The following is a 26,777-nucleotide window of genomic DNA, read 5'->3' on the forward strand; positions in this document are numbered from 1 at the left end:
ATATACATCACGTTTCCATTCAGCGAATCAAGTCCGTAATTCTGAGTTTGCAGCCTCCTGAGCCTTCAAGCATTTTACTACACGACCGTAAAAACTGATATTGACTTGTGGACTTCAACATATGATAATTGTGTGTCTTGATCACCTATTGGGTTTGTTATCCTGTGTTGAGTTGAGAAGGCTGTCACTAACAGCTCTTTACCCAGTTGCGTGTCGAACTGAGCCCCCACTTGACTGAAGAGAAGTCACACCCTATATATTCAAACAGTCAAGACTTGAACACTACCTAGGTATCTAGGTAGTAGCCAGTATTCTAGGCCGAAAACTGACGTTTCTTCAAAATTCCAGCGCTGACCTCAGCTTCACGCTTCATGGTCTTAACAATCTCATCCATAACAGGTTCACCCTCCGCGACGGAAATGCTCGGGTCTGTAGGAGCCGGTGGGGTCTTGCGGCTAGGACAATAGCCACTATCGGCAGCCGCAGGGCCCATGCAAATTGGCGTGCTGCAACGAAGTCCAGATCAGCAAGAATTCCGAGCCGAGTAATAACAAATGCCGTCCACACATACCTGTGACGCCAGACCCTGCTGCAGGTCCGCGAAGAACTATAGGCAACACTATCTCCAAGCAGCTCGATGGTGCGGCCGACCTGATCAGCCATGCAGCCCACATTCCAGTTCCAGATGGATCCTACGTTGGCGTTGTAGAAGTCCATCACGCCGACCTGAGCAAAGGCCTCCGTGTAGGCTGAGTAGAAGATCATGTTAGCCATCTATCCCACATGGTATGTCGATGAATGTCAATGAAAGCAAGGAAACATACTGGTTTTGGCGTAGTTGTCCGCAACGCACGACCCCTTTGCGACCGTGTCCTTCCAGTCTTGTGACTGCGAATACCACGAGCCGCCGCCGGCAACCCAGTAGTCGAGGTTGTGGGAATTCTCGTGGAGGAAGACCGACTCAGCGCCAGAGCAATCTCCGAAGAAGCTCAGATCCACGGCATTGGACCAGGCGGAGCAGGATTTTGCACCGTAGACATTGACAATCCGGACATATTGACGAGCACCAATGGGGACGCGCCTTCATGCCCTTGCTGTTAGCCAATGTGTTTCTGTTGGAATGCTTCAAGATTGGACGTGACGGATTGCGCACTGACCCAAACCTATCTGCGACCTGATTGACGGTCATTGTAGCATTATTGCATCTGCAGATTTGGAAAGAGTAGCTGCACTATAGCCATGTCCAGGTTATACTGTCAGTCGCGGCCTCTGCCTGATGTGATGAGAGGGATAATGAAGACCGTTAGACTTACATCCGAGTACGCCACATCATAAACCTCGACGTCGTATGGACTGCAGTATCCCTGTGTTTGGTCAGCCTGGCTCTACTTGTCTTGCAGATAACCCTTCTGGCCAGATAAACTAGGGGAGGCGAAGGGTTTCACATAGACCGGAGATAGGTGGCTCACATTATTGCTGGCTACATCATAGCAGTCTTGAGGTATCGCTCCCCAAGTCCACCGACTGAGAGTGTAGCCGGGGGACGGGATGTTGTTTAAGCCGTTGGGGTCCAGAACACCCAGGCCATTAGGAAACGCTACACCATACGAGGCTGGGGGCGCGTTCTGAGCACAGGCTGATCGGAGTACTGCTCCAAGAGCAAGGAGAGCAAGTGAGCCCTTCATGTTGGCCTGATGAAAGTGAATGGCAGAATTACTTTTCTGATGCTAAACAATTGCTTGTGGACCCGGGCGAGTTGGAAGCATGCAAAGGCACATGAACTCACCCTGACTTTATACATTTTAACTCAACACAGCGCACACGGGCATTGAGACCACCTCCAGTGAATGGTAATGTGCAATAGTGACAAATCAAAACGCTGAATCCACGATTATTTCCATCACTCCCTTGTGTAAGTATCTAAGCGAGGCAGCCATCTATGTTCTATTTTGGCCAGGCAAGTTAGTGTTGCTGGGTGAGGCTTTCATCAATAGTTTCTCTTGGCAAGACAATGATAGGGCTCGTGAGCGAGCGCCCATGCTCATGGAGGCATCTAGTGAAGCCCATCGGAGCCCATGGTATGCTGAGTGTAACCCCACGAAAAGAATTTCTAGCCAAAGCCCAAGGCAGGCGCTAGAATATGTTAGCCCAGTTGCTCGTGTGACATGTGGGTGGTCCCCTTATTTGGGAGTTCTCGAATCCCTCATGGTCTAGATTGGGCATCGTGGGCGTCCATGCACACGCAACTTCCCAAAAGTGTGTGGACCTTCCATGCCATTAAGATCCTTCTGGCTCATTATAAACCAAGGGTGGTGTGTATGCCTTCAGTACACTATTGGTGATTGTGACCAAAGGCCATGAGCCATCTGACCAGCAGGGTAGCAACCCGTGGACACCAGGCAATGGCAGCAACATAAGCACCGAACCAACAATTTTTAGCTGAGCACCTATCCAACGTCTGAAGTCGAGCTAGCAAGGAATTTGTTCCTGTTATCGATGTCTGACTCAGCACCAGTCGACCAACTGCCCCAAGTGCATTCCATCTGCGACGTACGAAATCGGGGTTGCCGGCACTTCAGCACGCGGACTATGTTCAGCGCTACACACTGTGTATCCTTCAATTTTGTAATGAGCGTTGTGGTTTTTAATTTATTATATCTTAAGCACGACTTTAAAGTTTCGACTTGGAGTTTAACGCCCCAGGGAGCCGATATCTATGCTGCTCTGAGCTATAATGGATTCACATTCGGGGCTGTCTTCGCGTCCAGCATGTATCCACCGTGACAAGACCCTTGTAACCGTACGGTTACTCCCTCTTGAAAGAATCCATGTTCAGAATCCTTATCGTCCACGCTGTGAAATCCGAACTGACCCTATAACACCTGTACACATGTGTCCCCCACCTTTTGCTCGGATTTCGAGCTACTGCCCTCCGGACAAGTCCTTTCTCACTGCGCGTCGTAACCACCTGCCAGGCCTTGTCTACTACATTACAAGAGATAGGGAATACATTTCTCTTAACTATAGACCTATAAAGGAGAAAAGATTGCTCCTTTTAACCTATGTACCGTCTTGATGGGGCCGTTGAACATCAATACAAGCATCGAGGTAGCCCACATCAGTTGTTAATTCCCGTGTCTCAACATGCCCGGGATTCCAGGGGCTGTTATAAAGATACAAATTGGCTGAGTATGGGTGATGACTCCCACGAGAATAACTTGAAATGATGACCCTGGAAATACTGCAGGCGCGGGTGAGAAACGGCGAGAGGCAGGTGTAGCGTCCATTATATGCCGTCTGGTAGGACACTGTGTGCACACATGATTCATGCATCGCTTCCTTCTTGTGTTATTTGAAGTTGGCACTCATTGAGATATAGTCCGCCATACGTCCAAAGCCGCTAACAGTTTAGCTATGAACCTTGCCCCATAACTGTTAGGAGCAGGACTTTTGAAACAGTCCGCTCTATCAACCTCCATAAGGAACCCCTCATGACCCCCTTGACTACTTAAGTATATTAGCACCACGACACCGCAATTTCATTCCGCAAGTTTTTTCCTCCTTCACTCACGCACACTTGGCAGACCACACAACGGTGCATTTGTGCTCCGCCCCCACAACAACTTGTGTTCAGTTCCTCTCTCTCTTCATAGGGACAACAATATCCCGAGCCGCTCAAGATGGCTCCAGCAGATTGGACGGACCACGACAGGGAGGTCATCGAGTTCGGCTGGCGGCTCTGGAAGCTCGGGGGCAGGTCGCGCCGGAACGCGGTGACCTCGACGGCGATGAAATGCGGCGACATCACGGGCGCCCCGGACGCGTGGTTCGCGGCCCAATGGCCCCAGCAGATCGGCAGGTAAGCACATACCTACATACCTACCTACGCAGGCTATTGAGTGACGAGACCTCTGTCTGTCTGTCTGTCTGTCTGTCTGTCTGTCCGACACACCCGCTGATCAATCGCACCCAAAACCAGATACTACGCCAACCGCGACGCAGCAGAGAACGGCCGCCCCAGGGCGCAGGCCAAGACGCGCGAGCAGGTCGCCCTGCTCGAGTACGCCTTCGCGCAGACGCACGGGTACCCGTACACGGGGGAGGTGCTCCCGCTCGCGTTCCTGACGGGCCTGCAGGTGCGGCAGGTCAAGTCGTGGTTCGAGCACGAGCGCAAGAAGTGCGTGGCCGACGAGGACTTCCTGCCGCTGCAGCCGCCCGAGATCTTCGGCATGCTCGGGCAGGCGACCAAGGACGCCGCCGCGCTGGTGCGGCTTTATAACAAGGACCCCAGGGAATGTGCCAGGTCGCTCGTCATGTGGGAGCGGTGCGTGCGGACTGGACATGATGGCGGGCCTGAGTCGGAGACGATGCAGCGGCCGCGGCCGTATTATAAGAAGTATTGGAATCGGATGTTTCTTGAGGATGGGACGGAGCGCAGCCTGCTCGAGGCTACTGAGGAGCTGGAGGGGGATGAGGATGATAATGACAGCCTTGCGAACTTGACTAGTGAGGAGCGGAGTGATATTTGGAAACAGATAAAGGTTCAGAATCGCCAGTTCGCTATGAATCAGAGGGAACTGGGGGCGGAGGCAAAGGAGGAAGAGGGGACGAGCGAGGACATGCCATATGGCATATGCCCACAATGGAGGAGAGCCCTGGAAGGCCGGCTAGCCGGCCAGTCACCACAGACTGAGGTGACGGATTGAACGGTGTACGACCAACAATCTGATTCTGCCCTGGAAACAGCCCTAATAGACAGCCATAACTACACCGATGCCTACTCCAGCTTCACCTGTCGCTTCCCCCCCAAGAGCTTCGCAATGCCCCCAAACAAAGTGACAAACTGCGGTGCCGTCAGCAGAAGATCTCACACAGACACAAAAAGGTGCAATGAACCAAGCTTACCGCAACGTCAAAAACCTTGAAATAAAGCCCCAGCGCCGGGTACGCATCCCCATCATAAAACGTCCGCATGGTATGCCAGAACCCAGCGGGCCAGCTCTGAGAAAGCAGGTCGGCAAAGAACCTAACGACACAGGCCGCCAAGGCCAAGCATCAGCACAAGAGACCGAAAGCAGAAACACACATAGAACGAAACAGACTCACAGGTGCTTATAATCCCCCGGCGGGTCCGCGCTCTCCCGCACGACGACCCTCTCCCCGGGGATACTCTTCATAGAATGCACCGCCCCCGCGGGGATGCGGACCGTCTCGCCCGCCGAGGCGACGCGCTCGGCGCCGTCGATGGTGATGCGCAGGCGGCCCTCGCGCACGTGCATCTCCTCGGAGTGGTACCTGTGCCAGTGGGCGGGCACCTCGAACAGGTCGTCGCCGGGGCGGCCCTCGGCGGTGCCCTCTGTCGTCCAGCGGGCGAGGGAGTCCTCCGGCTGCGTTGGATCGAAGATGAGCTTCAGCGTTATGCCCTGGGTGGTGGTTAGCTGGACCCGGGCCTTGTGTTTTTTTTTTTTTTTTTTGTTCAGGGCGCTGTGCTTGGTATGTGCGTACTGTCGGGGCATTCGTACCTTGCCCATCGTGAGCGTCTTGACGACCTTGGTTTCGCTCATGGTGGTAGTCATTCTTGCTCTCTGCTGCACAGGTGTCCCTGACAGCACGGAGGCTTCAATGTTCGTTGTGGCGTTGGCGAGGTGAGGACGGCGCGGGGTCGTTCGACTAAAACATCGAAGTACAATTTGAGCTGTGATGATAAGCTCTCGGATGGTGAACCCAGCTCTCAGCTCTCATATAATAAGCACCGCAGGAGCCTCAATGTGTCACAAGCCTAGGCTGGTAGGCTGCGCCGCACGGCCAGCGCAGCAAATCGCCTGGCAACAGCTGTTCGCACTAGTACGATCCCACAGGATCCGCCGACTAAAATGGACCACGACATGCTGAGTGGTGGTCAGCTACCACGAGCTAGCACTAACGGGAGCCGACCAGGCTGCAATTGGAATGGCAAGACGATGTTGTCGGAAGGCAGTATAATTCAGGTATCAAGATCGGAGCGGCGCAAATGTGAACCGGGGCTTACTAGCCCTCTGGAGCTCGGTAGGGCTGCCTTGCCAAGGGCCTAGACGTCGTGACGGGTCAGTTTTCTCTTGGGCTTGGCGGGTCGTAATACTTTGTACATCCAATTCGCGCTATATATATATATATCCAAAATCTACCTCCAGCTATTATCCCAGCCGGCCTGCTCGACAGCAAACGCCATGGCGAGCTCAGTGAACCTGGCCATGTGGTCAAAGGAGAAATAGCCCCTGTCGTCATCGACGTAGATGGTGTCGTTGGCCGTGTGTATATACGGGTCATACTCGCCGGGGAACCCGCCGGCGACGGGGTTGCCCTCCGAGGCAAAGGCGGCGGGGAAGCCCATCTTGGTGTAGCTCATGTAGTCGGAGCCGGCGCCGGGGAACAGCTCGTAGACGCTGGTGGGGATGGAGGTGATGTACTCGGTGCTGAGCTCGACGGCCCATTTCGTCAGGGGCGCGTCGGCGTCGGTCTTGATGAAGCCGATGCTCTCGGTGGCGTTGCGGCCCACAAAGCCGGTCATGTCGAACTCCACCATGGCGCCGATGGCGACGCCCTCCTTCTTCTTGTAGGCGGCGATGGCCTGGCTGCCCAGTATGCCGCCCTCCTCGGCCGCGTACCAGTGGAACTCGACGGGGCCCTCCTTGGGGATGTAGCCGCTCTCCGCCAGGATCCTGAACGCCTCGAGGATGCTGACGGTGCCGGAGCCGTCGTCGTCGGCGCCCGGGGCGGGCAGCAGGGGGAACAGGTAGTTGGCCGAGTCCTGGTGGGCGCCGATGATGGTGAGGGGCTTGTCGTGGTCGCGAACCTTTGGCTCGAAGCGGGCGATGATGGAGGACTGCGGGAAGGGGTGGGTGAAGACCTCGAGGCTGATGTGGGTGTGGAACGGCGCCTTGGCGACGATGTCGGCGATGTGGTCGTGCAGCCACTGCGACGACTCCTCGCCCGTCTCGCCGCCATAGTAGCGGTTGTAGTAGCCCGACAGGTGCTTGAGCACGTCGTGCATGCGCGAGGTCGACACCTTGGCGAAGAGCGGCCTGACGAGGCGCTGGTGGGTCAGCTTGGGGAGGTCTGTAGCACGGATATGTGGTCAGCATCTAGATGGTTCTGCAGTTCAAGTGGATGGCCAGGGCACAGCAACAGATACATACTGGCCTTCCCAGACCAGGCACCGACGCCGCCATCAGCATACAGCTCCTGGTGGTCGGTGATGTCCATGAACTTCTTCCTCTCCCGCCGCAGCCGCAGCTTGTCGCCCTCCTTCATCCACCGCGGCTTGTCCTCGCCCAGCACGTGGATCAGCCTCGACTCGGACAGCTGGGCTGCCATCTCGGGCCGCAGGGAGATGAGGGCATCGACGGGGTCGGGGTTCGCTGCGAGGGCGGCCAGGATGGACTCGTCGACGACATGCTCGGGGTTGAGGTCGGACTTGATCTTGCTGCTGTCGTCCTGGGGCCCAAGCACTACTTGTTGTGATGCATCTTGGACCGAGGCAATGACCTGCTCGCAGCAGGCCAGCAGCAAGAGGGTGAGCTTGGCTGGGAGTGAGCAGCGCATCGTGGGGAGCTTGTGGTGGACAGGCAGAAGAGAAGAAGGGCTGGTCTGAGGCGACCGTTACTCTAGTATCAAAGCTCCAAGCTATGATGCAATCCTAGTCAGGTACTGAGTAAGTACCTAGGTACTCCGTACCTAGGCCCGTACGTGGTCAGTGGCCCATCACCCCTGTGTCTCGGCCTGATTGACCTCCGTCTCTAGGGGTCTGCCCCCGCCTGATAACGTCCAAGCTTGCCGTTGGACCTGCTAACAGTAAGTTGCCAAAGTACTGTTTCCAAAAAAAAAAAAAAAAAAAGGTGCTATCGATCTGCTTGGCCCGCATTCTCCGATTTCTGGCATCTTGACTTTATGCAGCGTCGATCGGTTCAAGACTATCGCATTTGGAGGGACTCAAACTCCGGGAAAAGGTGCAGGCAATGGTTTAATAATGCCATTGACTCGTTATTTGGTACCTGATTCCTCTACTCTGCGGGTGCTTCGTGTCAAACGCAGTCCTACCCAGGATCTCGGCCACCTGGAATATGATTATGACAGATAGCGATGCCTACCCTAGCCCTTACACCCCATAACTCTGATAAGACCCCGGTACTTAGGGTATCCCCATATCGACTTGCGGTTGGGGGAAACGATCGGGAGGCGAAAAAGGATTCTCGTAGGCATCCAGGCCCCAGAGCTTCCCGGCCTTGTAGTCCAGGATCAATTCGATTGTTCCGACAGCATCTTCGACTGGCACCCTCGTGGCTCTCTCCTGGTCGTTCATGAGAGCGGCACAAATTGTGGTCTCGTAATAGCGGTTGTCCAACGCCAGGTTTGCACTTTCTCGCCGGATACCCCCTGGTCTGAGCAGCTTGGACCGCAGTGCCCTGCTGGCGCGGTTGCTTTCGAGGTCGAAAACGGTGAAGGCAAGAGCGTTGAGGATCACGCCGCGATACCTTGCCCAGAACTCAGCGGTGCTGCCCATTTCGAGGATGCTCAGGAGGTTCCGAGCTGCATCCTTCAGGCCTCGGCGTGAGATGAGTTGGAACATAACACCCAATGCGGATGCTGTCAATGTGAGCTCTGCAGGGTCATATTTCCATCCTTGGACGAGATCATGATGGCGAGTTTCATGGAGCCAGCGAGGTAGCAGCCCGTACCACTTCATGTCCAGCTGCGTCTGCAAAACCCCCATCTCCTCGGGAAAGGCATTGAACAGCTGCAGACACAGTGGGAACAGACGAAGCTCTTCGATATACCGTGCCATGTTGGCAGAGAAAAAAAACCAATCTTGCGCTCGGTCTTTCGGGAGCAAGATGATCGAATCGATATCGAGTGGGAGCGCGCATCTGATAAAATTCTGGCAGCCACGAAGAGCCTCACCCTGTGCGACGGCCTCGGTGAAGGAAAAGATACCTGCTGCAGGAGAGCATGTCAGGAAGTCCTTAACTGTCTGATGCATGAGCTGTACGACACACTTCCCCGATATCGCCCGCGAGTCCTGGCCCGCGTTTTCTGTCGGTTTGGCTGACTTGGGCGGACGAATTTCGATCAAGGAGCCGCAGAGCCGTCGAAGGATACGGTTGAAGTCTTCCCAGGACTGAATCTCGATCCGCCCGTCGATCAGAGTTCGTGTGGGTGGCTGGCTGCCTGCATCATTCAACTCTTGGGAAGAAGCAGCCAAGGCGTCCCACAATTCCTCCATGGTGAACGCCCTGAATTCACTGGCCGTGTTGATCCACATCAGGGCCTGGCGAGCTGTACCTAGTGCGGGACCGGACATGGTTTCGGTCAGGTCTTTGACCATCTGGCCGTATAAGGCGTCGATATCCCGAGGCAGTTCTGCGACGCACGACATGAGGTGCTCGAGCGTGGCAACTGGTTGCTTCTTCACGAGCTTGAAGATCGAATCGAAGACGAGCACCACCCACAGAATGACCCCCGCTGCCCTCTCTCGAATGTTGTTGCCCAGGATATCAAGATCAAGAGAACTCCCTAGTTGGTGGCTTGTAAAAGATGCCGGCGCTGGTCGAACACTTGGGCATGGCTTCTGTTTCAGTGCCGCATGCGTCTTGAATTTTATCACGCCCCCAGTGATATGGTCGTGGGTTTTCATCTCGCTCTCTGCATCTCGGTACTGGCCAGTCATGATTGCGCCGAGTTTTGACAGGCCATGTTGCACCACCAGGTATATGTCTTGGTTGTTCTCGTCCTGCAAAGTAACTTTGCGTTCTTCCCAGAAGGATCTGTCGAAGGCGTCCGTTGGACGACTCAGTAATATGGCCTTGATCGAGGACCCCGGTCTGGAGACCAAAGTTTGAATAAACCACACTATCCTATCATCTTCGGCTTCGTCGATTGCATCAAATATCATCAGTATGCTGAGACCTGACGTATTTATGTTCTCTATAATCTGTTCGAGCTCTTTGTTCTCCCAGTCCGGCGAGCGAGTTGACAGTTTGCGCCGGTGAATCAATTTATAGTAGTGGAAAAGTGGCTTCCTTTTGAGCAGCAACTGGGAGAGTACGTTCCGAAGGAGCGACGAATAAGCCGTAAAAACGTCACCTCTTCTCCGACAGTAGAACCAGTCGCTGACTAAGAGATCACGATTTTGTGAAAATCGACTCGAATGATTGGAAACGCCCACCTGAATTGTCTTGGCCAGAACCGACTTCCCACAACCGGCCTTACCGATAATTGCCAGCGCTCCAGAGTGGGAAGTCATCAGCTTTCGGAGGCTGGGGTGATCCCAGATCCATATATTGGATGACAATACAGGTGGCGCAATTTCGTCTCGGCGGAGACTTCCTCCCCTCAACTGAAGAGAATCCAAGCACTCTTAACATTTGTAAAATCAGTATGGGCGGAAGAGAATGTCAGGACAATATATGAAAATATTACAGAAGAGATGAGTGCTGGAAACATACCTTGGTATTCTGAGTCTGCTCGGACAGAAGCATGGCCCTTCAGGAGGCTCAACAAATTCGGCGTCTCTCGAACGGACATGATCACCGAGCAATTGTGCGAGAGATTCCTGTTTCTTGATCTTGACAACAGCCCATTGACAGCATCAAGTGCTTCGAATACTGCAACCGCCGATTCTGTATTTCCAGGCCATTCGAAGATGAGAAATACGTGTCCAGGCACTGCATGGAGAGCCTCCACGAGCAACGATATCAGGGAGTCGATGAGCTTAGTTGGTCCACTGAAATCGATTTCTTCAAGAGGAACGGCGAATCCTTTGGCTTTGGCCTGCATTGCAAATGATAGAAGAACAATTTCCTTAGTGTCGGGCTTTTCTTCAACTGCAGCCCGACGCTGGTCTCTTTTCGTCTTCAGGACCTCAGCCTTAGCGGCGAGATAGGGCTCCGGGAGTTGAATTGCGGTGCCTTCGTCATGGTTATATAGGAAGACATGGTTCATGTCTTCAGTGTTGGCACTCAGTACCTTGCGAAGAATGCACTTCGCCACGTGGGTGTGGTCGGCGCGTCTGGCGAGGCCCAACCAGCAGCAGAGCACCGATCCGCGAGACGACACCCAGGACTGCATGACGCTGTTGTAGACGAAGCCATCCAAGACCTCGTCTTGGTCATGATTTTCGATGCGGCATTGAGCAAGTGCCACTTCAGAACGTTGCGACTCCCTCGCAGTCATGTCGTAGAGATCTTGAAGCCACTTGTGGTCTTTTTAGATGTTAGTCAAGCATCAGTCCATTCAGTATGACCTCAATATCACGCCTACCGCTTGGTCTTTTGTTTGTTTCTGCTGAGGTCATGTAACCTCTGTTATACCCATATTGATGGTATAAATGTGTGCGCACGACGTCAGCTGCTAAACAAGCGGACAACTTGACCGTTAACGAGGCTCGTAACACGAGAGCATCAGGTGTTGGATGACCTACCCTCATTTCCACTAATGTTGAAATTCACTGGCCCTTGATGGATCCGTGTATGGTCGCCATAGCTGCCCCCGTTGATGCTGGAAAATTGCCGCACCTCGATATCCCTCTGCTCCTGCGGTGTTCCTTGAGGGTGCGTCATCACCCCCAGAGGACCCTTCAGCCACCTAGAAAGAGAGCCTTGTACAAAAAGCGAAACACTTGTGGTTTTCTGCGAGCTTGATAATTCCAGGGCATGAAGCTGAAACAGTCCGGAGGGAAAACCTAGAGGATGCCTGTCTGGAGCACGTAAGCGCCCACATGCACCGCCATCAGCCCTAGATTAACATTGCTTACCCAATAGGTTTAACCCCATCGTGGCTGAAAGTATTGGCCAATAGGGGATCTAGAACTCTCCGAACCCTAACGCGTGGCTTATCTTGTCCTCGTTTATTTAAGAGCCCTCGTGAAGGTCAGCGGGAGTTTCAGTACAGATTCAGCAATGTTCCCCGCTTCTATCACCCACCAACAGACCAAGCGGATCTTCCATTAAATATTTCTTTGTAAATCGGCAAGGAGCGATAGCAAAGCGTCTGAAATATCCCACGATGGTAATTAATGTAGCTAAGAGGAAAACGGAACAAAGGCTGACGATCAGTGAGCAGGCCGCAGAAATAGGAACAGCGTCCGCAGTCATCAGTCTTTTGGAGACAGCCATCTCTTTGGTCAGGACGATACAAACTGCTCGGAAACAAGTCAAGGACTTACCAAAGGTTCTCTCGGATACTTCTGCACAGCTGGAAGGCCTTGTCCAGTCTTTGATCTTGGTTAAATCCGAACCAAATCTCCAGACCGCTTCCGTCATGTTGCAGGTCACCGCCATCATTGATGTTGCTGAGGAACTCAGAGACGTGCTGAAGACTCTTCGAGAGAGGCAGGAAAAGAGCTCGGGTCGCCAAATGATGCATGCTATAACGGCCGGCAACGAGGACGAAAAGAAGATCGCCGGCATTGTCAGCCGTGTAGACAGTGCCAGGTCTGAATTGACGCTACGTATTATGGTTGCTCAGGTTGGCCTGATCGGCAGCCTGAGCGACGGTTTCCGCGTGGCGTCATTAACACTGGCCGAAGTCAACGCCAAGGTCAACAGTTGTTTGGGAAGAGACTTGGTCCTTGCAAACATGACCCGGGGCCGCGCACCGGATGCTGGTGAGCCATCTACAATAGTGAAAATTGGTTCATGCCAGCTAACCAGACATCAAGACGGAACCGTAGAGCTTCTGCAAGAGGAGGTGACGAAATTGGGCCTAATTGACCAGCCACAGCCCAGTGACGCACCCGACTCGGGTCGTAGAGGACCGAGTGTGCCGGAGCAAAACAGTAGGATTTACGGCAATATCACGTTGGACCAAGCCAGAATCATGACCGGCGATGTGGGGGCTGGAAACTGGCAGTCAATTTCCAGGGTGAACGAGGTAGCCAACAACAGATTCGGCAAAGACACTCGGATCATGACAGGGAGTGTGGGACCGGAAGCTGCTTCGGCGTTCATGGAGAACTTTTGGAAGTGACGCGCAAGTTCTGTTAGTGTCCTAGCCCTATGCATGCAATACATTTTTGAGTACTGAGAACCCAACTTTCCTTCTTCTTTTCCTGTCTCTTTCAGAAGGAGAATTTCTGAGCCGTCATGTGTCATTTCCTCCTCATGATGAAACTGAAACCAAGGGTGTGCAGCAATTTCTTCCACACTGGGGCGACTGGCTGCATCGTACACAAATATGCGTGAGAGCAGATCCAACAACAGCGAGCCTTCATCGTCGCGGATGCGAGGGAAGGCGCCCCGAAACGCCTCTTCCATCTTATCGTCGTAGGGGACATGATAGTACCCGTCAATGCATACAGCCGTAGGCTTCCATATCATCGATTTATAGGCGACGGGGTATGGAACGCGCAATGGCGCATCCTTGGGCACGAGCAGCGGTTCCGGGTCCTGGGTTGGGACCTCTGTCTCGCCGCGGCTTTTCATATACAGTGACGGTGGCTCATCCAGTAATGAAAATATCCTTTCCTTCAGGGGCAGCCTTGGAGAACCGTAATGATTCAATTCTCCGATTGCCAAATCTGTTCTTGGCCATCCATCTTCGTCGAAGAGCACATCCGTCCAATCGCCTGGCAAATCACCGATGGCCCTCACGATCTGCTGGAGGACCTGGCAAGGGCAGCAAGCATCGTAGTCAAGGAATAGGTCCTCGGAAGAGCGCATGCGGAATATCACACAGCCTAGGGCCCAGATGTCAGACGCCTCGCCAGGTGGCTGGCCGATAACGACCTCAGGCGCCATATAAATGGCAGGCGTGCCTATCCTCTCCGGCGGCTGGTCTTTTTGAAAGCACTAGTTGAAGTCAATGACACACAGGCGCTTGGTTAAGCGGTTCGTGGAAGGCACGAAGAAGTCTAGAGGTTTGACAATGTATGCCGGGGCGCTGGGGCCGGTAGGCTTCCCCGAGTAGGTCTCAATAGGATCGGTCAACGGCCGGCCGAAGGCTTGGTAAATGTCCTCTTCCTTATAGCCTTGAAACTTTTCGGGAAGCTGAATGGTCAAATTGCCGGCAGTTAGATCTAGTGTCCATTGCAGGAACTGATCAGCATCATCGCCAGTTTCGCCTGCATGATTACAGTCATCATCATCCTCATGATGGTTCAGGACAAGCCAAAAGAGTATTTGTGGAGGCAACCCAAGGGATCAAGAAGACCGGCAAGAGGGGATCCCCCCTCCCCGAGCCTGTGACTCGGCGCTAAGCACAACTCACCACCCCCTGTCACCAGATTAGTCTGAACGCCACCGTATGAATGCGTGTAGGCCAGAAGGCCCAGAAGGGGTGCCAAAGTAAATTTCATCTTCTGGCTTCAAACGATCCTTCAATGAAACGCAGTCCAGTCTTGGTGGACTTGGCGCAGCTGAGTATCGCACTGAAGACTTGATCTACCGTGACAACTTTTACTGTTCCCCCGCTCTCATTCGAGTTTGTGCGTCTACTGAACCCTTCTCATCAACCATTGTAATCCCGCAGTCACCTTTATCGACTGGTGGTCCTCATCCATGAACTCCCCACGTAGGCGCCTCCTGCTTGGGAACGGCCATGGGCTTGACGTGGCAATTTAATCAGAATGAAGACGTGCATTGCGTGACTCAAATCGTGTTTCATTGAGTAATAAATGGACTTTTTGTAATTGACAGAAAATGCCAGGCGTCTGTTGGAGAGCCAGAAAGGAAATTTGGCAAGGAAAATATCGAAGCTAGACACCAATACACGAGCCCATACAAGCCCAATTTTAGAGCAAAAGACGAGCCTTCACCTAACAATTGTCACTGCAATCTCGGTGCGGAATTCTGGTGATTCCGTCATCACCTACTCCTTGCTGATCAGGAGTGTCTGCAAGTCCCCTGGCAGATCCGCAGGCCCAGTCGCATTGAGACCAATTTCCACGCTAGGGTAGTCAAGAGACATCAGCATCAAGAGCTGGGGATGACGGTTCCATCTCTTTCCCATGGTGGGCGCTTCACTTACAATTGCTGGTACACATCCTCCTCCAGCCCGGCGAGGTCATACTCAGTGCCATCAGCCAGCACCAGGACATCCGCCCTCTGGCAATTGGAGTCGTCGTACTCAGGGTCAGACTCGTCCCGCTTCCGGCCAACAAAGTTGTAGCCCACGCCGGTGTACTGGAACCCGTTGGAGCGGTTGCAGATCCACGGGTTGCCGTTATTCCCCGAGATGGTCATGAGAGTACTGCAACCAGCGCCGGAGTAGCCCCTGCACTGGAGGGCCCAGCCCGAGGGGATGCCACGGACGGCGACGGATCTTCCGGTCCCGCTGCAGCACCAGTTGGGGTTCGCGTCGCGGCAGATCACGCCGCTACCTCCACAGTCGTTGTTGCTGTGGAAGTATAGGTCCACGGCCGAGACGGCAGCGACGAGGCTGGAGATTGCGATGGAGAACTTCATCTTGGGAAGATGGGGTTTTTGAAAGATTTGAAGAAAGCTTTGATGATGATATGGATGATTGAATGGCTATGTCTGTTCAAAATTCGAGGTCGAGGGTGTCTCTCTTATTTATACCCAGAAGTCGTGGTCTCGATACCCACTCTGATGGCACGACGTACTGATCCGATGTGGGCTTCTCGACTTTTCTTTCCATCTACGGAAATCAGTCGATATGAGAATGGTTCTGCCTAGGCATCCTGTTTCTTGCATCTGTGTGACTGCCTTGACGCCCTGCAGGCCAAGAATATCCCATGAGGCTGGGATCATCACTCGGGCTTGGTGTTCGGACTAGGCCCATCGTCAAGAGATGCTTCAGACGTCACATTTCAATGACTGTCAGCATCTCCTACAGCAACAGTTAATTTGATGATCATTGAGCAGGCCGATGTCGACCAATGTCCAATCCTGGTTTTCGAGAGCGGTACCGGTAGAGAACAGGAAGGGGTCCCTTCACCAGATTGACAGAAATTATAGAACGGCGTTGAGAGTTTTTATGAGAGCACTTTAACTCAAGTACAAGCAGCATCATGTTAGCTTTCAAATGTTGGAGCCTAACTAGAAAGATATTGCAATCGGGTAAAGTTTCCTCTAGTCGACACCGATGAAGCCGTCCACTCCTTTTTACCCAAATGCATCAAGAATCCTTTGGATTAGGTAAGGTCTATATCGTGAGTGGCTTTGAGCTGAGTTATTCAGAGTCGCGGACTCGGAATGGGCCCTCCGAGGGAGGATAGTTGGCATGCCAAGATTATAAAGAATCCTTTCACGCAGCGCCAACATCTCCACTACCTATTGAGCCGCTGCGATGTAAGCTGACTTGAATGCAGGGTCCAAAATGGCGAGTACCATGCAGCAACATTATGCATCTATGTCAGAGCACTCTCTGTGTAACACTTGGCCCTTGGCCTGGCGTGACCGTCAATGTGCCAGTGACTATGAAAACAGCAGACCTGTGTAGTTACCAATAGCAGAGCCCGGCAGCAACGGCACGGATCTCAAGCCAACACCAGAAATGATATTGAATTTATCAAGGAACTTAGAACTGAAAAGGTAAACCTGTTCCTGTCAAGACTTTCAGGCCTCCTGTAATACTGTAAGCCGGCTTAGCGAGCCGCTATTTTAGAACGTAAACCTCAAGGTGATTATGGATGAGTAACTACGGCTTGGAACTTACAAGGCTGTCAGTACGGTGAGGAGGATTTAGGCAATCATGAAAGCGAAAGCGCGGACTGGACCAGCAGTGTATTTAAAAAAGAAAGCTTCTTACAACAAGAAGTAAAACAGAAAGCTGTGTGGATAAGAAGCGGTACATAATGAATTTGAGACGGAAGCTAAGATGCTACCTACCTAGGTACGTATACTGTTGAACAGAAAGGCCTCTCAGCATCAGACAAGTTCAGCATATGAGACACGGTTGGCTAAGTTTTTGAATGATTTGAAGGGGTCACATCTGCTTTGACTCCCTTGAGAATTTATGCATGATGTGACTGCTTTATGGTAGTGCATAACGTGACACAATCAGTGAGAATCATGCTTCAACGTGATTATCAGCCAGATCTCACGTTCTTTCAGTGAAGATTGAAGCAGGACTGAGGATCGACTTTCAACAGCCATGAATGATTAGCCTTCTAACAGGAACATCAAATAGTTGACGCATGAAACTGTCGTTCGAAATGTATCAGGAATCATTGTATTAAGAGACAGTGATGCCTTAGATCGGGTTGTGATCATTGACAGTTTGTATGTCCCCTGGCAGAACATTTAGGTGCCCCAACTTGCCACGTAACTGTTCGTAGTCAAATCTCAAACACGCCAAGTTCGCTGTGAGCATCTTGTAATTTGCAATCATTCCACGGGTCGTCATTCAGCACCAGTGGGTATTTCTGGCCCATGAGCCAACTGGTCACTAATTACTTGTGCTAGTGATGATAGAAGATCGGCAGTGAACCCTCATCGGAAAGTGTCAACTTAAAGGTTCAACTGTCGCTGATGATGGACGAAAGTCGCTGTCAAGAGATACGGAGAGTGTTTGATGAGCTTCGCCGCATGCATCGCGAACCTTGGACACACCGGGGCACCTCGACTGCAGATCCTATTCGCCTCTCGACATGGAATCATTTCCGCCGGCACGGCTTTATCCGAAACATCGTTGTTATTGGGCTTGAAGATCCAGGAGAATTACACGAACTAGTCCAATATACGAGGGGCCAAATCCGTGGCCCACCATTGGAGCGGCTCAGAGTCGTTGTGCCGCAAATCGTGTTCGTTAGACACGTCATGGACGTTCTGCGACAACACCAGCCATTTGGAGAAGTCATTGTCTATGCTCAGAATTCTGGTTTCTGCCAAGAGACTGTCTATGGTCTGGCGCATTTTATAATCCACGTTGTTCGAGATGCGCGCGCTTTTATCGATGGCCGGAGCCTCGTCTTGGATCTAAGGATGGAGCAAGGGAAAGTCATCGATGGCAGAAACATTACCTCTAGTATTTGCTCTGAAGAACACGCATCTCCTGGAGCAATACTGAAACGGTCTTCTACGATAGAGCTACCTTTCGGCTTCCTCGTCTCGTGAGTTGTGCTTGTTGTCAGAATTTCACGTGCAGAGGTCCGGCCCTGGGCTGCCCTCCCCTCAATAACCCATCATCGGTCTGGAGACATTCGTTCTGACCGATGCAGGAGTTGCGGCTCGGATTATGGAGTCGTAACACACTTCGAGTTGCCGTCTCAAGCGGGTCCGCTGTGGGAGGCGGAACAGGCTTGGTATCGCAATCTCAGAGGACTCTTTCGCCGTGGCATGGAAGATGAACTCCGGCGCGGGGAGGTGAAAGCACGGCAGACCGGGGACCTTTCAGATGCTGTCAAGCAATTATCAATCCGACATGAAGATGAAGAGAGACTTGCACAGCTTGCAAGGAACATGATGGTTCTGGTGGTTCGGAGGGGGATATGAGACCACCTATGGAGGACCGGAGCCATCTTAAAGTTTTTACTTTTTCTCAGTTTCCTCTGAAAGCCGGTTGGGTAGGGATCGATCTTAAGAACTGCCCAGGTGAGATACATATGTACTATTGACGGGTAAAGGATACGAGCTCGGCATGTGTTAGCAATAAAAGTGACATCATTAGGTCTTCATTCCCAGGGTTATTATCAGTCACCAATTACTATGTCTGTGCTGTTCGAGCAACAAGTGTCCAAGAATCTAGGATTGTGCCCCAAATTGGACCATGGGAAGTATGGGAGACCCATGCGATCCGTCTTTGGACCCTGAACCGTCCATGCACATCATTTCATGTTGTTGGGCAGGTACTACTAGGCTGGAGTGTTCAGTTGTATTTGGTAAGCTACCTAAGAGAACTCACATTGCAGCTTGGAAATAAACATTGGGAGATTCTGGTGAGACTGTGCGGCCCCGGGCCAAAATATACAGTATGGTAAGCCTAACTTTGAATATAACGCCTCCCATGGGTATAAGTCTCGTCCAGCTTGCCGGACAAGCATTGCGGTATGAAACTGATTCAAACACATATCCTCCGGAACACCCCCAGCGCACTCAGCCAACAGTGCCATTCCATTTTCCGGTCAAGTCCAAAAGCAAACTCCCATGCGCCTTGTGATTTCCTCATCTTGATGCAGTTTTGTGCCCTGGTGCGACCCGTGTTGGTCTGAACCACATGAACTCGCTTTCAATGTTTCCATCGTATTCGTACATTGCCGTCCATATTAATTTGTGTGTTTTAAAATCTCGGTCTTGTTGATTTTTCGTTTTAACTGTATGGAATTGGGTCGTATGAGAACCGATGGCATTCTGCCTCCGCACACCTCATACAATAACCTCCTTTCCTGACGACCGGCGTGACGCAGCGGCCGTCTGGTCCCGGGTTTGCTCGGGCACTGGGACATGATGTTGACCGACAGTCGCAGGGCTTGGTGGCTCGCGGCCTGAGGAATCTGATTATGGTATTCATGCTGGCTTGTAGGATGTGTGGTCTTTATGACATCTGGGCTGTTCGCAGAATGTGCTATTGATGCTTTGGAGTATAATTCGGTCTTTGGCTAAGTGTTATACGTTGTATGACAGGACGTTATATGAGTGCCGTTCACAAAGGGGCGGAGCCCTACCGCTCCACAATTCCCTGCTCTTGGCAAGATCCTGAGGTCAGCCAGCCACACACTCAATTTGGCTGTCATTTCTTTGTTCCATCCAATGCAGTATTGAGTTTGATGCTAATCCTAATTTCGAGGTAAGACCGCTGTCAGGAATTCAATCAGATCCTCCAAGCCCTCAGGTGACTTGAACCAATGCCCCCCATCAGCATATTCTTTCCAGGTGACCGTGACTCCGTAGCCCTCCAACTGCTGCCTCAACTGTTTTCCGCCCTCAAATAACACAGTAGGATCATCCATGCAGTGCTCCAAAAGCACGGGCGTATTCAAGACCAATTCATCACTGGGTGTCCCCTCTAGCCCGAGGATATCCCGCGTCTGCTTCAAACTGAGGCCCGGAAAGGGCATGCGGCAGGCGACACCAACAAAGGCGCCCAGCCTCTTCGGCCCGGAATAAGCCTCCGGCAGTCCTAGGTTGAGGAGCGTGTGGACGCTGGTGGCGCCGCCCTGGCTGATGCCCATGAGCACGATCTTGTCGTACCTACCGCCCAGCCGCGCCGCCTCGTCGGATATCAGCGCCCTGATCCGGGCGACGCTGTCCCGCAGCCCAGGCGCCTGCAGCTCCTCGCGCTCCTTGAGGTTGAGGTGGTCCCACAGGTCGAACCACTGGCTCATGCTCGGCAGCGCCCCGGGCCTGGCGCAGGGCTTCTGGCCGGCGTCGGGGAACACCCAGCGGAAGGTCGGCAGGACGTCGACGGCCGTCTGCCGCTTTGAGTTGCTCCAGGTCATGTACCGGATGCTTCGTGCAAAGTTGGGGGCCCTGTCGCCGCGGCCGTGTAGGAATATGACGGTGTGTGTGTGCGGCTGCCCGAGGCTCGGATCGATCACCTCCAGTGGCGCGGTCTGGGTGGCCAGGTCCTCCTCGCTTTGCCAGTCCATGGCCATTGTTCGTGCGTGACCCTGGCGCTGGTGTAGATCTTTTCGGAGATGAAGCCCAAAAGGTGACTGGTATTATGTGAGAGGATCAAAATGATACCTCTTTAGGCGGCTGTCTTGCAGGAAGGAGGGTGTTGATGACTCTCCACCCAAGGGACATTATTCGTTAGGCAGCTGCCTATATTTATTTGGCGTTGGTTGATGACCCTCGGGTTTAAATGTGGAGCTTCCGAGGTGTGGCACAGCAGGCGACCGCAGGATGCCATGCGGCACCTGGGACATCCCTGCGCCCCCAGCTGCCGGAGGATCAATGGCACCTACTTATAAGCAAGCTATGCTCAGCACACCACTACGTAGAGAACCACAGAGCAAGGCAGAACAATGCGATCTAACTGGTTTCGCTTCTATCCCGCATACGTCCGAGGACATAGATGGCGCATTCCAGTGCGATCTGTATTGGCATTTTTCCATGAGAGGAACAACATGCCAAGGTTACTAACAAAGTAAATTACCGAAGAACAGTAGTCAACAAAATGTAGTTAGCTTATTGTGCTCCCGGAACAAAACAGCAGGGCCAAAGCGCTACACATGAGTCGGTTTGACCCGTCCTGTGGACAATATCTCAACATCTGGTCACTCTAACAACATTTAATGCTCCGGTAGTCTGGTTCAGCAAAGCCAATGCACAATCAAGATTAAAAAGCGAACAGGTAGGTGAACGGGTTCGTTGTTGATCAGTATACGAGATGCATTCATACACACAAGTATTTGGGATGGATGCTTCTCCTCGGTACCCGACCCTCCTCCACTGGTATCCTCTTAACCCATCAAGAATCGACCTGTGCGTTCTTTGCCAACGGAAATGTGGAGAAAGGCTTTGAGGCATCTTTGTGTGCACTGCCATGTAAGGAAGTATCTCTGCGTTATGTGCTTCATGGCGACGGCATTTCGGGCTAGAAAAGGTAAAATGGTGGGCACTACATGAGACCGAACCTGGTCGCTTCACATGTTGATAACCAAGAACAAGAGAAGAATTTGATCAGCTTCATCAAAAAGAAGGCCCCTGGCTTTCCATAGCTTTGGGTTGTGGATTTGTGGCAGTCAAATAAGAAGCCTGACTCTGATCTTGAGCGTGATTAAGTCTACTGCTGCACACGCGCGCCATCTACTAGTACATTTCAAGCACTGCAGCCCTCCATGTGTGCTCTCGATCTCAATACGTGCTCTTCAAACTCTCCACTGTACGACAATGTGTTCCTGTAAATGCCATAACTACTTGTTACTTGTTACCATAAACCTGAGCGAACTTCAACTCGAAATCCTTCTCGCTTAGAAGTGGTAAGCCCACGAGCTCGTTATCCACTTCCTGATAGTAGGCTTGGAATTTCCCAGACATGACGGTGGCCTTCAAAAAGTCCATTGTATTCGGGAAACTCGGGTCCTCTTTTGCAATCGCCTCCAACCTGTAGAACTCGGCCAAGGGGTCGCTGACCTGGGTGATGGTCCAGTCGGCACCAGGCGAGTACTTCTTCGCGAGGCTAATAAGCTGAGACTGCGTGACGACTAGTTCGTGTAGGAAGAGGTTTTTGTTCTTGGTCGGCTCAGGATTCTTCAGGGCTCCCACAATAGCGCGGCCTATGCCGTGCAAGCTTGTTGTGCTGATACCGCTGCTCCCGTCGGCCCAGACCTCGGCTGTCTTGTGCTCCCAGTCGAAGAAGAGGTTGTAGTTGATTATAAATTCGGTAAATCCACCAATGCTGAAAATTGTGTGTTCGATATCATGAGACTTAGATTTCAGATACTGTTGGATATCGACCATGTCGATATGGTGGGGGAAATCACTGGCAGCAGGGTGCGTGGTGAGGGAGCCAAAGTCCGTGGGGATGAAACGTCGGACGCCGGTTTCGATTGCAGCGTCGATCATCAGCTTCTGGGCGGGTCTAGCCTCAGAGGCTACCGTGGAGACGACCGCGTCCTGGCCGCTGAGCGCCTTTACCAGGCTTTGCTTATCAGCATAGTCCACAGCGAGGACGCGGACATGGGCCGGAAGATCTTCTTCTGTCTTTCTCGAGCGACCGAGGACGGTCACCTCAAAGCCTCCCTTTACGAGCTCGGATAAGACAGCAGACCCCAATTGACCTCTCTGCGCTTTATTAGTGTAGTTCATGGAGCGGACGGAAGATACTCACACCAACAAGGGCGACCTTCTTGAAGGCGGTCATGGTTGCAGATCGGTTCAAGTAGTCGGTAAAGAATGATACGTGACGATCAAGAGAAGCATAATTGTTAATATGGGGATTCTGGTTGTTTTATATTCTCCCCGCTGTCCGACGAGATGGAAGCATTTATAATCAATCGATTGTCGTCCATGTTGTGCGAGTGCGCATAGGATTTGAATGGATTCAGCTCCCGAGACTTGGGGGCTCGTATCTTAGCACCTATGGAAACAATGCAGTCCACATCATATTACGGAATGCCCGAGGACAGCAGAGGGCGGATAGAAAAGTTTCACCGGATGCGAGAGCGAAGCGGCTTTGTCACCGGCGCGGAGGTCGGTCAAAAAATAAACTCCGTTCTGCCTCTCTAGTTTCAGTAACATTTGTAGAGTACCTAGGTACTTACGCAGCAGGCTATCAGGTAACCAATCGGATGACGCGGGGCACCGGATGGGGATAAACAATACCTAGGTAATAAGATTCGTGGCACACACCTTGGGAGATGCGCTAGTCTGATAGATTGCTCCTTAAGTACTTACCTACTTGGTCAGCAGGCAGACGTCAGCTTACCCTCAATGTCTGCCCTGGCCCTACGAAAGCAGTTTCTTCTAGACAACACGCACGATTCAATCTCTCCTTCATACATACTTAGGTAGTAGGTACCCAACGATGACAATAATAACAGTTTCGCAGGAAACCCGTGTGAAACTTTCCAGAATCCAAGACTGGGCTCAACACGCGCAGGGGTTATTAAGCGATTTTCACCTGCTTCAGTTCGAACCTGAAGAGACTTTTATTTCCTAGCATTTTACGATTTGGCCGGTTGCGAGAGATCTATGCGCTGTCCGTGTCCGATCTTCTAAAATCTCATAACTATAAAGTTACGTGATTTTACGCGGGACTGAAGACACTGTTTTGGAAAATATTGCAGCCATGACAGCATCTAATCAGCTGTAGCTCTGGTGTAATCAAGTTTGTGTTCATAATTAGCAAACAGCGAAGCATGGCGACTAATACCTGCGTAGTACAGAAAGACTTTGTTCAACACCATTTTGGTCAACCGCTGTTTAATCATCATTCAAGAGATCTCTGTCCCTGGGACCGCCCAGAGCCTCAACCAGCTGTGAGTTATCTCCAGGGAGGTGCAAGCCGCAAATCAAAGGGTTCCTGGCAGCTGAAGCTATCATTCGGCCGCGTTGTTGAATCGCCGAGTAGAAACAATACTTACAATTTAGTTCCGTTCCACAAAGATGATTTGCTAAGCAGCTTGAACGTTTTTTAGATCGAGACATGGCCATTGCCACATAGCACACCGGCCATTGTTATCCTCAACAACTCGGTGATTGATCCTTTGTTACACTAGACTAGCCGATAATAATACCTTTGTTGATTTTGAAGCGTACTTGAGCGAGCAGCGGTTTAGCGAAACAGTCCCTTAGTATTAATATAAAGCCATTTGATTGGTCGTCATACCTTCTGAGCTGGAAAGGTTGTGGTCATCAATAACTTGGAACCCTTTTGCACATCGATACAATAAGTTGAGGCATTCAGGTCAACGTTTACCACACAAATTGCTCGGTGTACAGATCATCCATCCAAGACAATGTCAATTCTCATTGAATTCCCAACCGAGATCTGGTTGCTTATCTTACAGCAGCTCTGTCAGTGTCCACACTGTCTCGGCGGCAGCATCTACGATTTCGACCTCTCAACATATGAGCAGGCGAAACCCGATTTGATGGCTTTGACATTGACGTGCCGGGATATGAAGGACGTGGCACAGCCTGTGTTATACCACAGCTTTTATGGTTCTTATTATGGGGATGGACTTTCGAAATTTCTTCGTACCTTGATATCCAAGCCTGAGCTGGCAGGTCACACGAAAGTCTTAGTTTTCCCAGAAGACCTCGTCCGCCCATTTCTGTTGGACGACGACAGTGGGTTTCTTACACGCACCCACATCGGGAACTGTATTCGGGCCAGCGTCGCCGCTGGGGTCGCTGTCCCTCCTTGGTTATACAATGTCGTCGCTGGGCATGAGGAGCCGGCTGTTGAATTCATCGTAGGACGTCACGGCGATCAGCTCCACTTTACGAACCCCGAGCGCCAACACGGCAACCCCAGCGATTCGGAGTACCATTTACTCATGAGGGACTTACGTCTGTGGCAACAACTCCTGACCATAAGACTTGTGTCTTCTAGCATCTCTCACCTCGCAATTGTGGAGCTGAACGCCAAGATCGCACAAGCAAGCTTCGAACATCAAGACCTACCCAAAATGCCTCTCAGATTTCCAAATCTTCGCTCGGTCTGCTGGACGCTCTTGCCGTGGAAGTCACACGAGGCGTTCCAAATGTGCTTCCGCTACGCGCCTGTCCTGAAATCCATGACTGTCGGTGCCGTCTTCAAGCCCGTGCCTGATGACAAGATGTCAACACAGTGGAAACTGCCAGCGTTATCCACCAATGCCAAAACCTTGTCGCTTGCTTGTACAGCTCCGTTACAAGGGTACATGCTACAAGTCAACAACCAGGTTGAGGACCTTGAGCTCCATTTTCTGCACGATGGTGTAGCAGATTGGGTAGCTGGTATTAATGCGCCCCCTGAGCTTTCAAAGCTGGACCCCTGGCCCGATCATGTCAAGAGCCGGCTGAGGCGCCTTTGCTGGAGCAGCAGAGTGTCGTATTTTGCACGCGAAGCCAATCGCTTCCCAAGGGAGGAGGATGGTTTAAACATGTTCCCACCTCTCAGTGATCTCACGAGATTAGAGTCACTTGTAATTGATCGGCCGTCGCTGGAAGTCTGTGTAATGAGGGACCGTGGCTCAAACATATCCAAGAAAGAGATGGCAAGACAACTGCCCACGATACTTCCTCGCTCCCTCAAGACTCTGCGATTGATGGTCAATCAGGAACCCTCCTGGGCATGGCTGATTCTTGAGTTAGAAGAGCTCGCTTCGGCGAAGGAAACTTGTCTTCCGATGCTGTCCGTCGTACAAATCGACTTGACGCCGATGTTAATGATCTTGATTCCGCACTTGCGAGACACGAACCCCTTGCCCGAAGTTATGTCCAATCTTGGAGTAACTCAGGCCATGAGTGACAGTGGGATCGAATTGAGGTTTGGGTCTAGATCAGGTGAGTACCGAGGCTTGGTGCGTCCTCTGCCAGCGTATTTTGACTCTATCTTAACACCTGCACTCAGCGTGAACCCGGCGGTGCCTTTTGATCTCCTTTAGAGTGAGCAGTCTACAGCGTTTAAGTTGCTTTTGAAAATATATTCTTTGTGTCAGAGGATGATATTAACCTTGAATAGTGACATCAATATTTTGGTACAGTTTTTGAAGGTGTCACCTGGTAACCAGACAAGTGTGTAAAGTTGACTTGAGAAGACGCATATTTTTAGGCACTCGACCCGTGAATGTCGACTGTTCGCTTAATTCTGTTTGTCTTACGTCAAGTTCAAATCCTGATCGAAAAAATAATCTTGTTTTTCACTAACTCTATCTCCATTTTTCGTGAACCCCATCTCATCCACTTTTGCGAACGAGACAGATGATCTTTTTATCAACACTGTCGTTAAGACGGTGCCCCTTAGCCTGGTCTATACCTCACAAGGCTAAGGCTATAAGCACCTATCATGTTATGACTATCGTTATTAATATAAAAGTTTATCATGTCCTTTCCAACCTTGGAAGCGCTGGGTCTTGAGTGCTTACCCTAGGGTACCACCGTATAAAGGTGCCAAGTATGCCCTCGGACGCATACGGAATAAAAGCGAAACCACATATGTCCTCGGATGTAAATATAAAATAGAAATGAAATTATTCATTAGTATCGCATTTGTTTACTGTTGGACTACCCCATGGTTAAAGTTATCCTTGAATCTCCGCCTGCGTTCGATATTGCTTGGGATGAATGCAGTTAGGTGATCCGGAGGTCCTAGCAGATAATTGATTTCATATCATATCCCCTGTTGACTTGCCAGTCCAAGGCTTCCTCCTATCAATCAATTACTAAATAAGCCAGTTTTCGAGCCGCTTA

At 51.7% G+C, this 26,777-nt stretch overlaps 9 protein-coding genes across 9 annotated transcripts; 2 read left to right on the forward strand and 7 right to left on the reverse strand.

Moving 5' to 3' along the window:
- Window positions 1-313: 313 nt before the first annotated feature.
- KVR01_007945 (uncharacterized protein) lies at window positions 314-1,189 on the reverse strand (the record flags this gene model as incomplete). Its single annotated transcript, XM_044790816.1, has 4 exons — window positions 314-506; window positions 572-749; window positions 825-1,081; window positions 1,158-1,189. The coding sequence occupies 4 exons, from the start codon at window positions 1,187-1,189 to the stop codon at window positions 314-316; spliced, it is 660 nt and encodes a 219-aa protein (XP_044642923.1).
- A 2,491-nt stretch (window positions 1,190-3,680) lies between these two features.
- On the forward strand, window positions 3,681-4,706 carry KVR01_008227 (uncharacterized protein; the record flags this gene model as incomplete). Its single annotated transcript, XM_044781236.1, has 2 exons — window positions 3,681-3,859; window positions 3,980-4,706. 2 exons carry the CDS (start codon window positions 3,681-3,683, stop codon window positions 4,704-4,706), a joined length of 906 nt encoding a protein of 301 aa, XP_044643205.1.
- A 71-nt stretch (window positions 4,707-4,777) lies between these two features.
- Window positions 4,778-5,564, reverse strand: KVR01_008051 (uncharacterized protein; the record flags this gene model as incomplete). Its single annotated transcript, XM_044785065.1, has 4 exons — window positions 4,778-4,843; window positions 4,906-5,026; window positions 5,107-5,423; window positions 5,523-5,564. The coding sequence occupies 4 exons, from the start codon at window positions 5,562-5,564 to the stop codon at window positions 4,778-4,780; spliced, it is 546 nt and encodes a 181-aa protein (XP_044643029.1).
- Window positions 5,565-6,160: 596 nt separating this feature from the next.
- On the reverse strand, window positions 6,161-7,581 carry KVR01_008252 (uncharacterized protein; the record flags this gene model as incomplete). The annotated part of the gene is made up of 2 exons (XM_044781292.1): window positions 6,161-7,095; window positions 7,176-7,581. 2 exons carry the CDS (start codon window positions 7,579-7,581, stop codon window positions 6,161-6,163), a joined length of 1,341 nt encoding a protein of 446 aa, XP_044643230.1.
- A 414-nt stretch (window positions 7,582-7,995) lies between these two features.
- KVR01_007792 (uncharacterized protein) lies at window positions 7,996-11,667 on the reverse strand. The gene is made up of 4 exons (XM_044789866.1): window positions 11,456-11,667; window positions 11,296-11,385; window positions 10,482-11,237; window positions 7,996-10,392 (listed from the first exon to the last, which is right to left on the reverse strand). Exons 1-4 carry the CDS (start codon window positions 11,592-11,594, stop codon window positions 8,168-8,170), a joined length of 3,210 nt encoding a protein of 1,069 aa, XP_044642770.1. The 5' UTR covers window positions 11,595-11,667; the 3' UTR covers window positions 7,996-8,167.
- Window positions 11,668-11,903: 236 nt separating this feature from the next.
- On the forward strand, window positions 11,904-13,062 carry KVR01_008196 (uncharacterized protein). Its single transcript, XM_044783612.1, has 3 exons — window positions 11,904-12,042; window positions 12,097-12,640; window positions 12,695-13,062. Exons 1-3 carry the CDS (start codon window positions 12,040-12,042, stop codon window positions 13,000-13,002), a joined length of 855 nt encoding a protein of 284 aa, XP_044643174.1. The 5' UTR covers window positions 11,904-12,039; the 3' UTR covers window positions 13,003-13,062.
- Window positions 13,063-14,721: 1,659 nt separating this feature from the next.
- Window positions 14,722-15,494, reverse strand: KVR01_007774 (uncharacterized protein). The gene is made up of 2 exons (XM_044783135.1): window positions 15,001-15,494; window positions 14,722-14,920 (listed from the first exon to the last, which is right to left on the reverse strand). Exons 1-2 carry the CDS (start codon window positions 15,435-15,437, stop codon window positions 14,842-14,844), a joined length of 516 nt encoding a protein of 171 aa, XP_044642752.1. The 5' UTR covers window positions 15,438-15,494; the 3' UTR covers window positions 14,722-14,841.
- A 3,888-nt stretch (window positions 15,495-19,382) lies between these two features.
- Window positions 19,383-20,752, reverse strand: KVR01_007744 (uncharacterized protein). Its single transcript, XM_044783931.1, has one exon. The coding sequence runs from the start codon at window positions 20,525-20,527 to the stop codon at window positions 19,709-19,711; it is 819 nt and encodes a 272-aa protein (XP_044642722.1). The 5' UTR covers window positions 20,528-20,752; the 3' UTR covers window positions 19,383-19,708.
- Window positions 20,753-21,638: 886 nt separating this feature from the next.
- Window positions 21,639-22,803, reverse strand: KVR01_007987 (uncharacterized protein). The gene is made up of 2 exons (XM_044790933.1): window positions 22,708-22,803; window positions 21,639-22,661 (listed from the first exon to the last, which is right to left on the reverse strand). Exons 1-2 carry the CDS (start codon window positions 22,738-22,740, stop codon window positions 21,798-21,800), a joined length of 897 nt encoding a protein of 298 aa, XP_044642965.1. The 5' UTR covers window positions 22,741-22,803; the 3' UTR covers window positions 21,639-21,797.
- Window positions 22,804-26,777: the final 3,974 nt, after the last annotated feature.

The sequence above is a fragment of the Diaporthe batatas genome (assembly GCF_019321695.1).
Source record: "Diaporthe batatas strain CRI 302-4 chromosome Unknown Contig00009, whole genome shotgun sequence".
In the NCBI taxonomy this organism is placed as follows: Eukaryota; Fungi; Ascomycota; class Sordariomycetes; order Diaporthales; family Diaporthaceae; genus Diaporthe; species Diaporthe batatas.

What these genes read in the sequence shown, in the direction of transcription:
- KVR01_007792 (XM_044789866.1), bottom strand. Translation starts at nt 11,594, where the DNA reads ATGACGCACCCTCAAGGAACACCGCAGGAGCAGAGGGATATCGAGGTG. An exon ending in CAACATTAGTGGAAATGAGG is followed by an intron (nt 11,386 to 11,455) that starts GTAGGTCATCCA and finishes CCGCTTGTTTAG; the next exon opens with CAGCTGACGTCGTGCGCACA. An exon ending in AACAAACAAAAGACCAAGCG is followed by an intron (nt 11,238 to 11,295) that starts GTAGGCGTGATA and finishes ACATCTAAAAAG; the next exon opens with ACCACAAGTGGCTTCAAGAT.
- KVR01_008196 (XM_044783612.1), top strand. An exon ending in GGGCCGCGCACCGGATGCTG is followed by an intron (nt 12,641 to 12,694) that starts GTGAGCCATCTA and finishes CCAGACATCAAG; the next exon opens with ACGGAACCGTAGAGCTTCTG.
- KVR01_007774 (XM_044783135.1), bottom strand. Translation starts at nt 15,437, where the DNA reads ATGAAGTTCTCCATCGCAATCTCCAGCCTCGTCGCTGCCGTCTCGGCC. An exon ending in GAGGATGTGTACCAGCAATT is followed by an intron (nt 14,921 to 15,000) that starts GTAAGTGAAGCG and finishes TGACTACCCTAG; the next exon opens with CGTGGAAATTGGTCTCAATG.
- KVR01_007744 (XM_044783931.1), bottom strand. Translation starts at nt 20,527, where the DNA reads ATGGCCATGGACTGGCAAAGCGAGGAGGACCTGGCCACCCAGACCGCG.
- KVR01_007987 (XM_044790933.1), bottom strand. Translation starts at nt 22,740, where the DNA reads ATGACCGCCTTCAAGAAGGTCGCCCTTGTTGGT. An exon ending in AGAAGGTCGCCCTTGTTGGT is followed by an intron (nt 22,662 to 22,707) that starts GTGAGTATCTTC and finishes AATAAAGCGCAG; the next exon opens with AGAGGTCAATTGGGGTCTGC.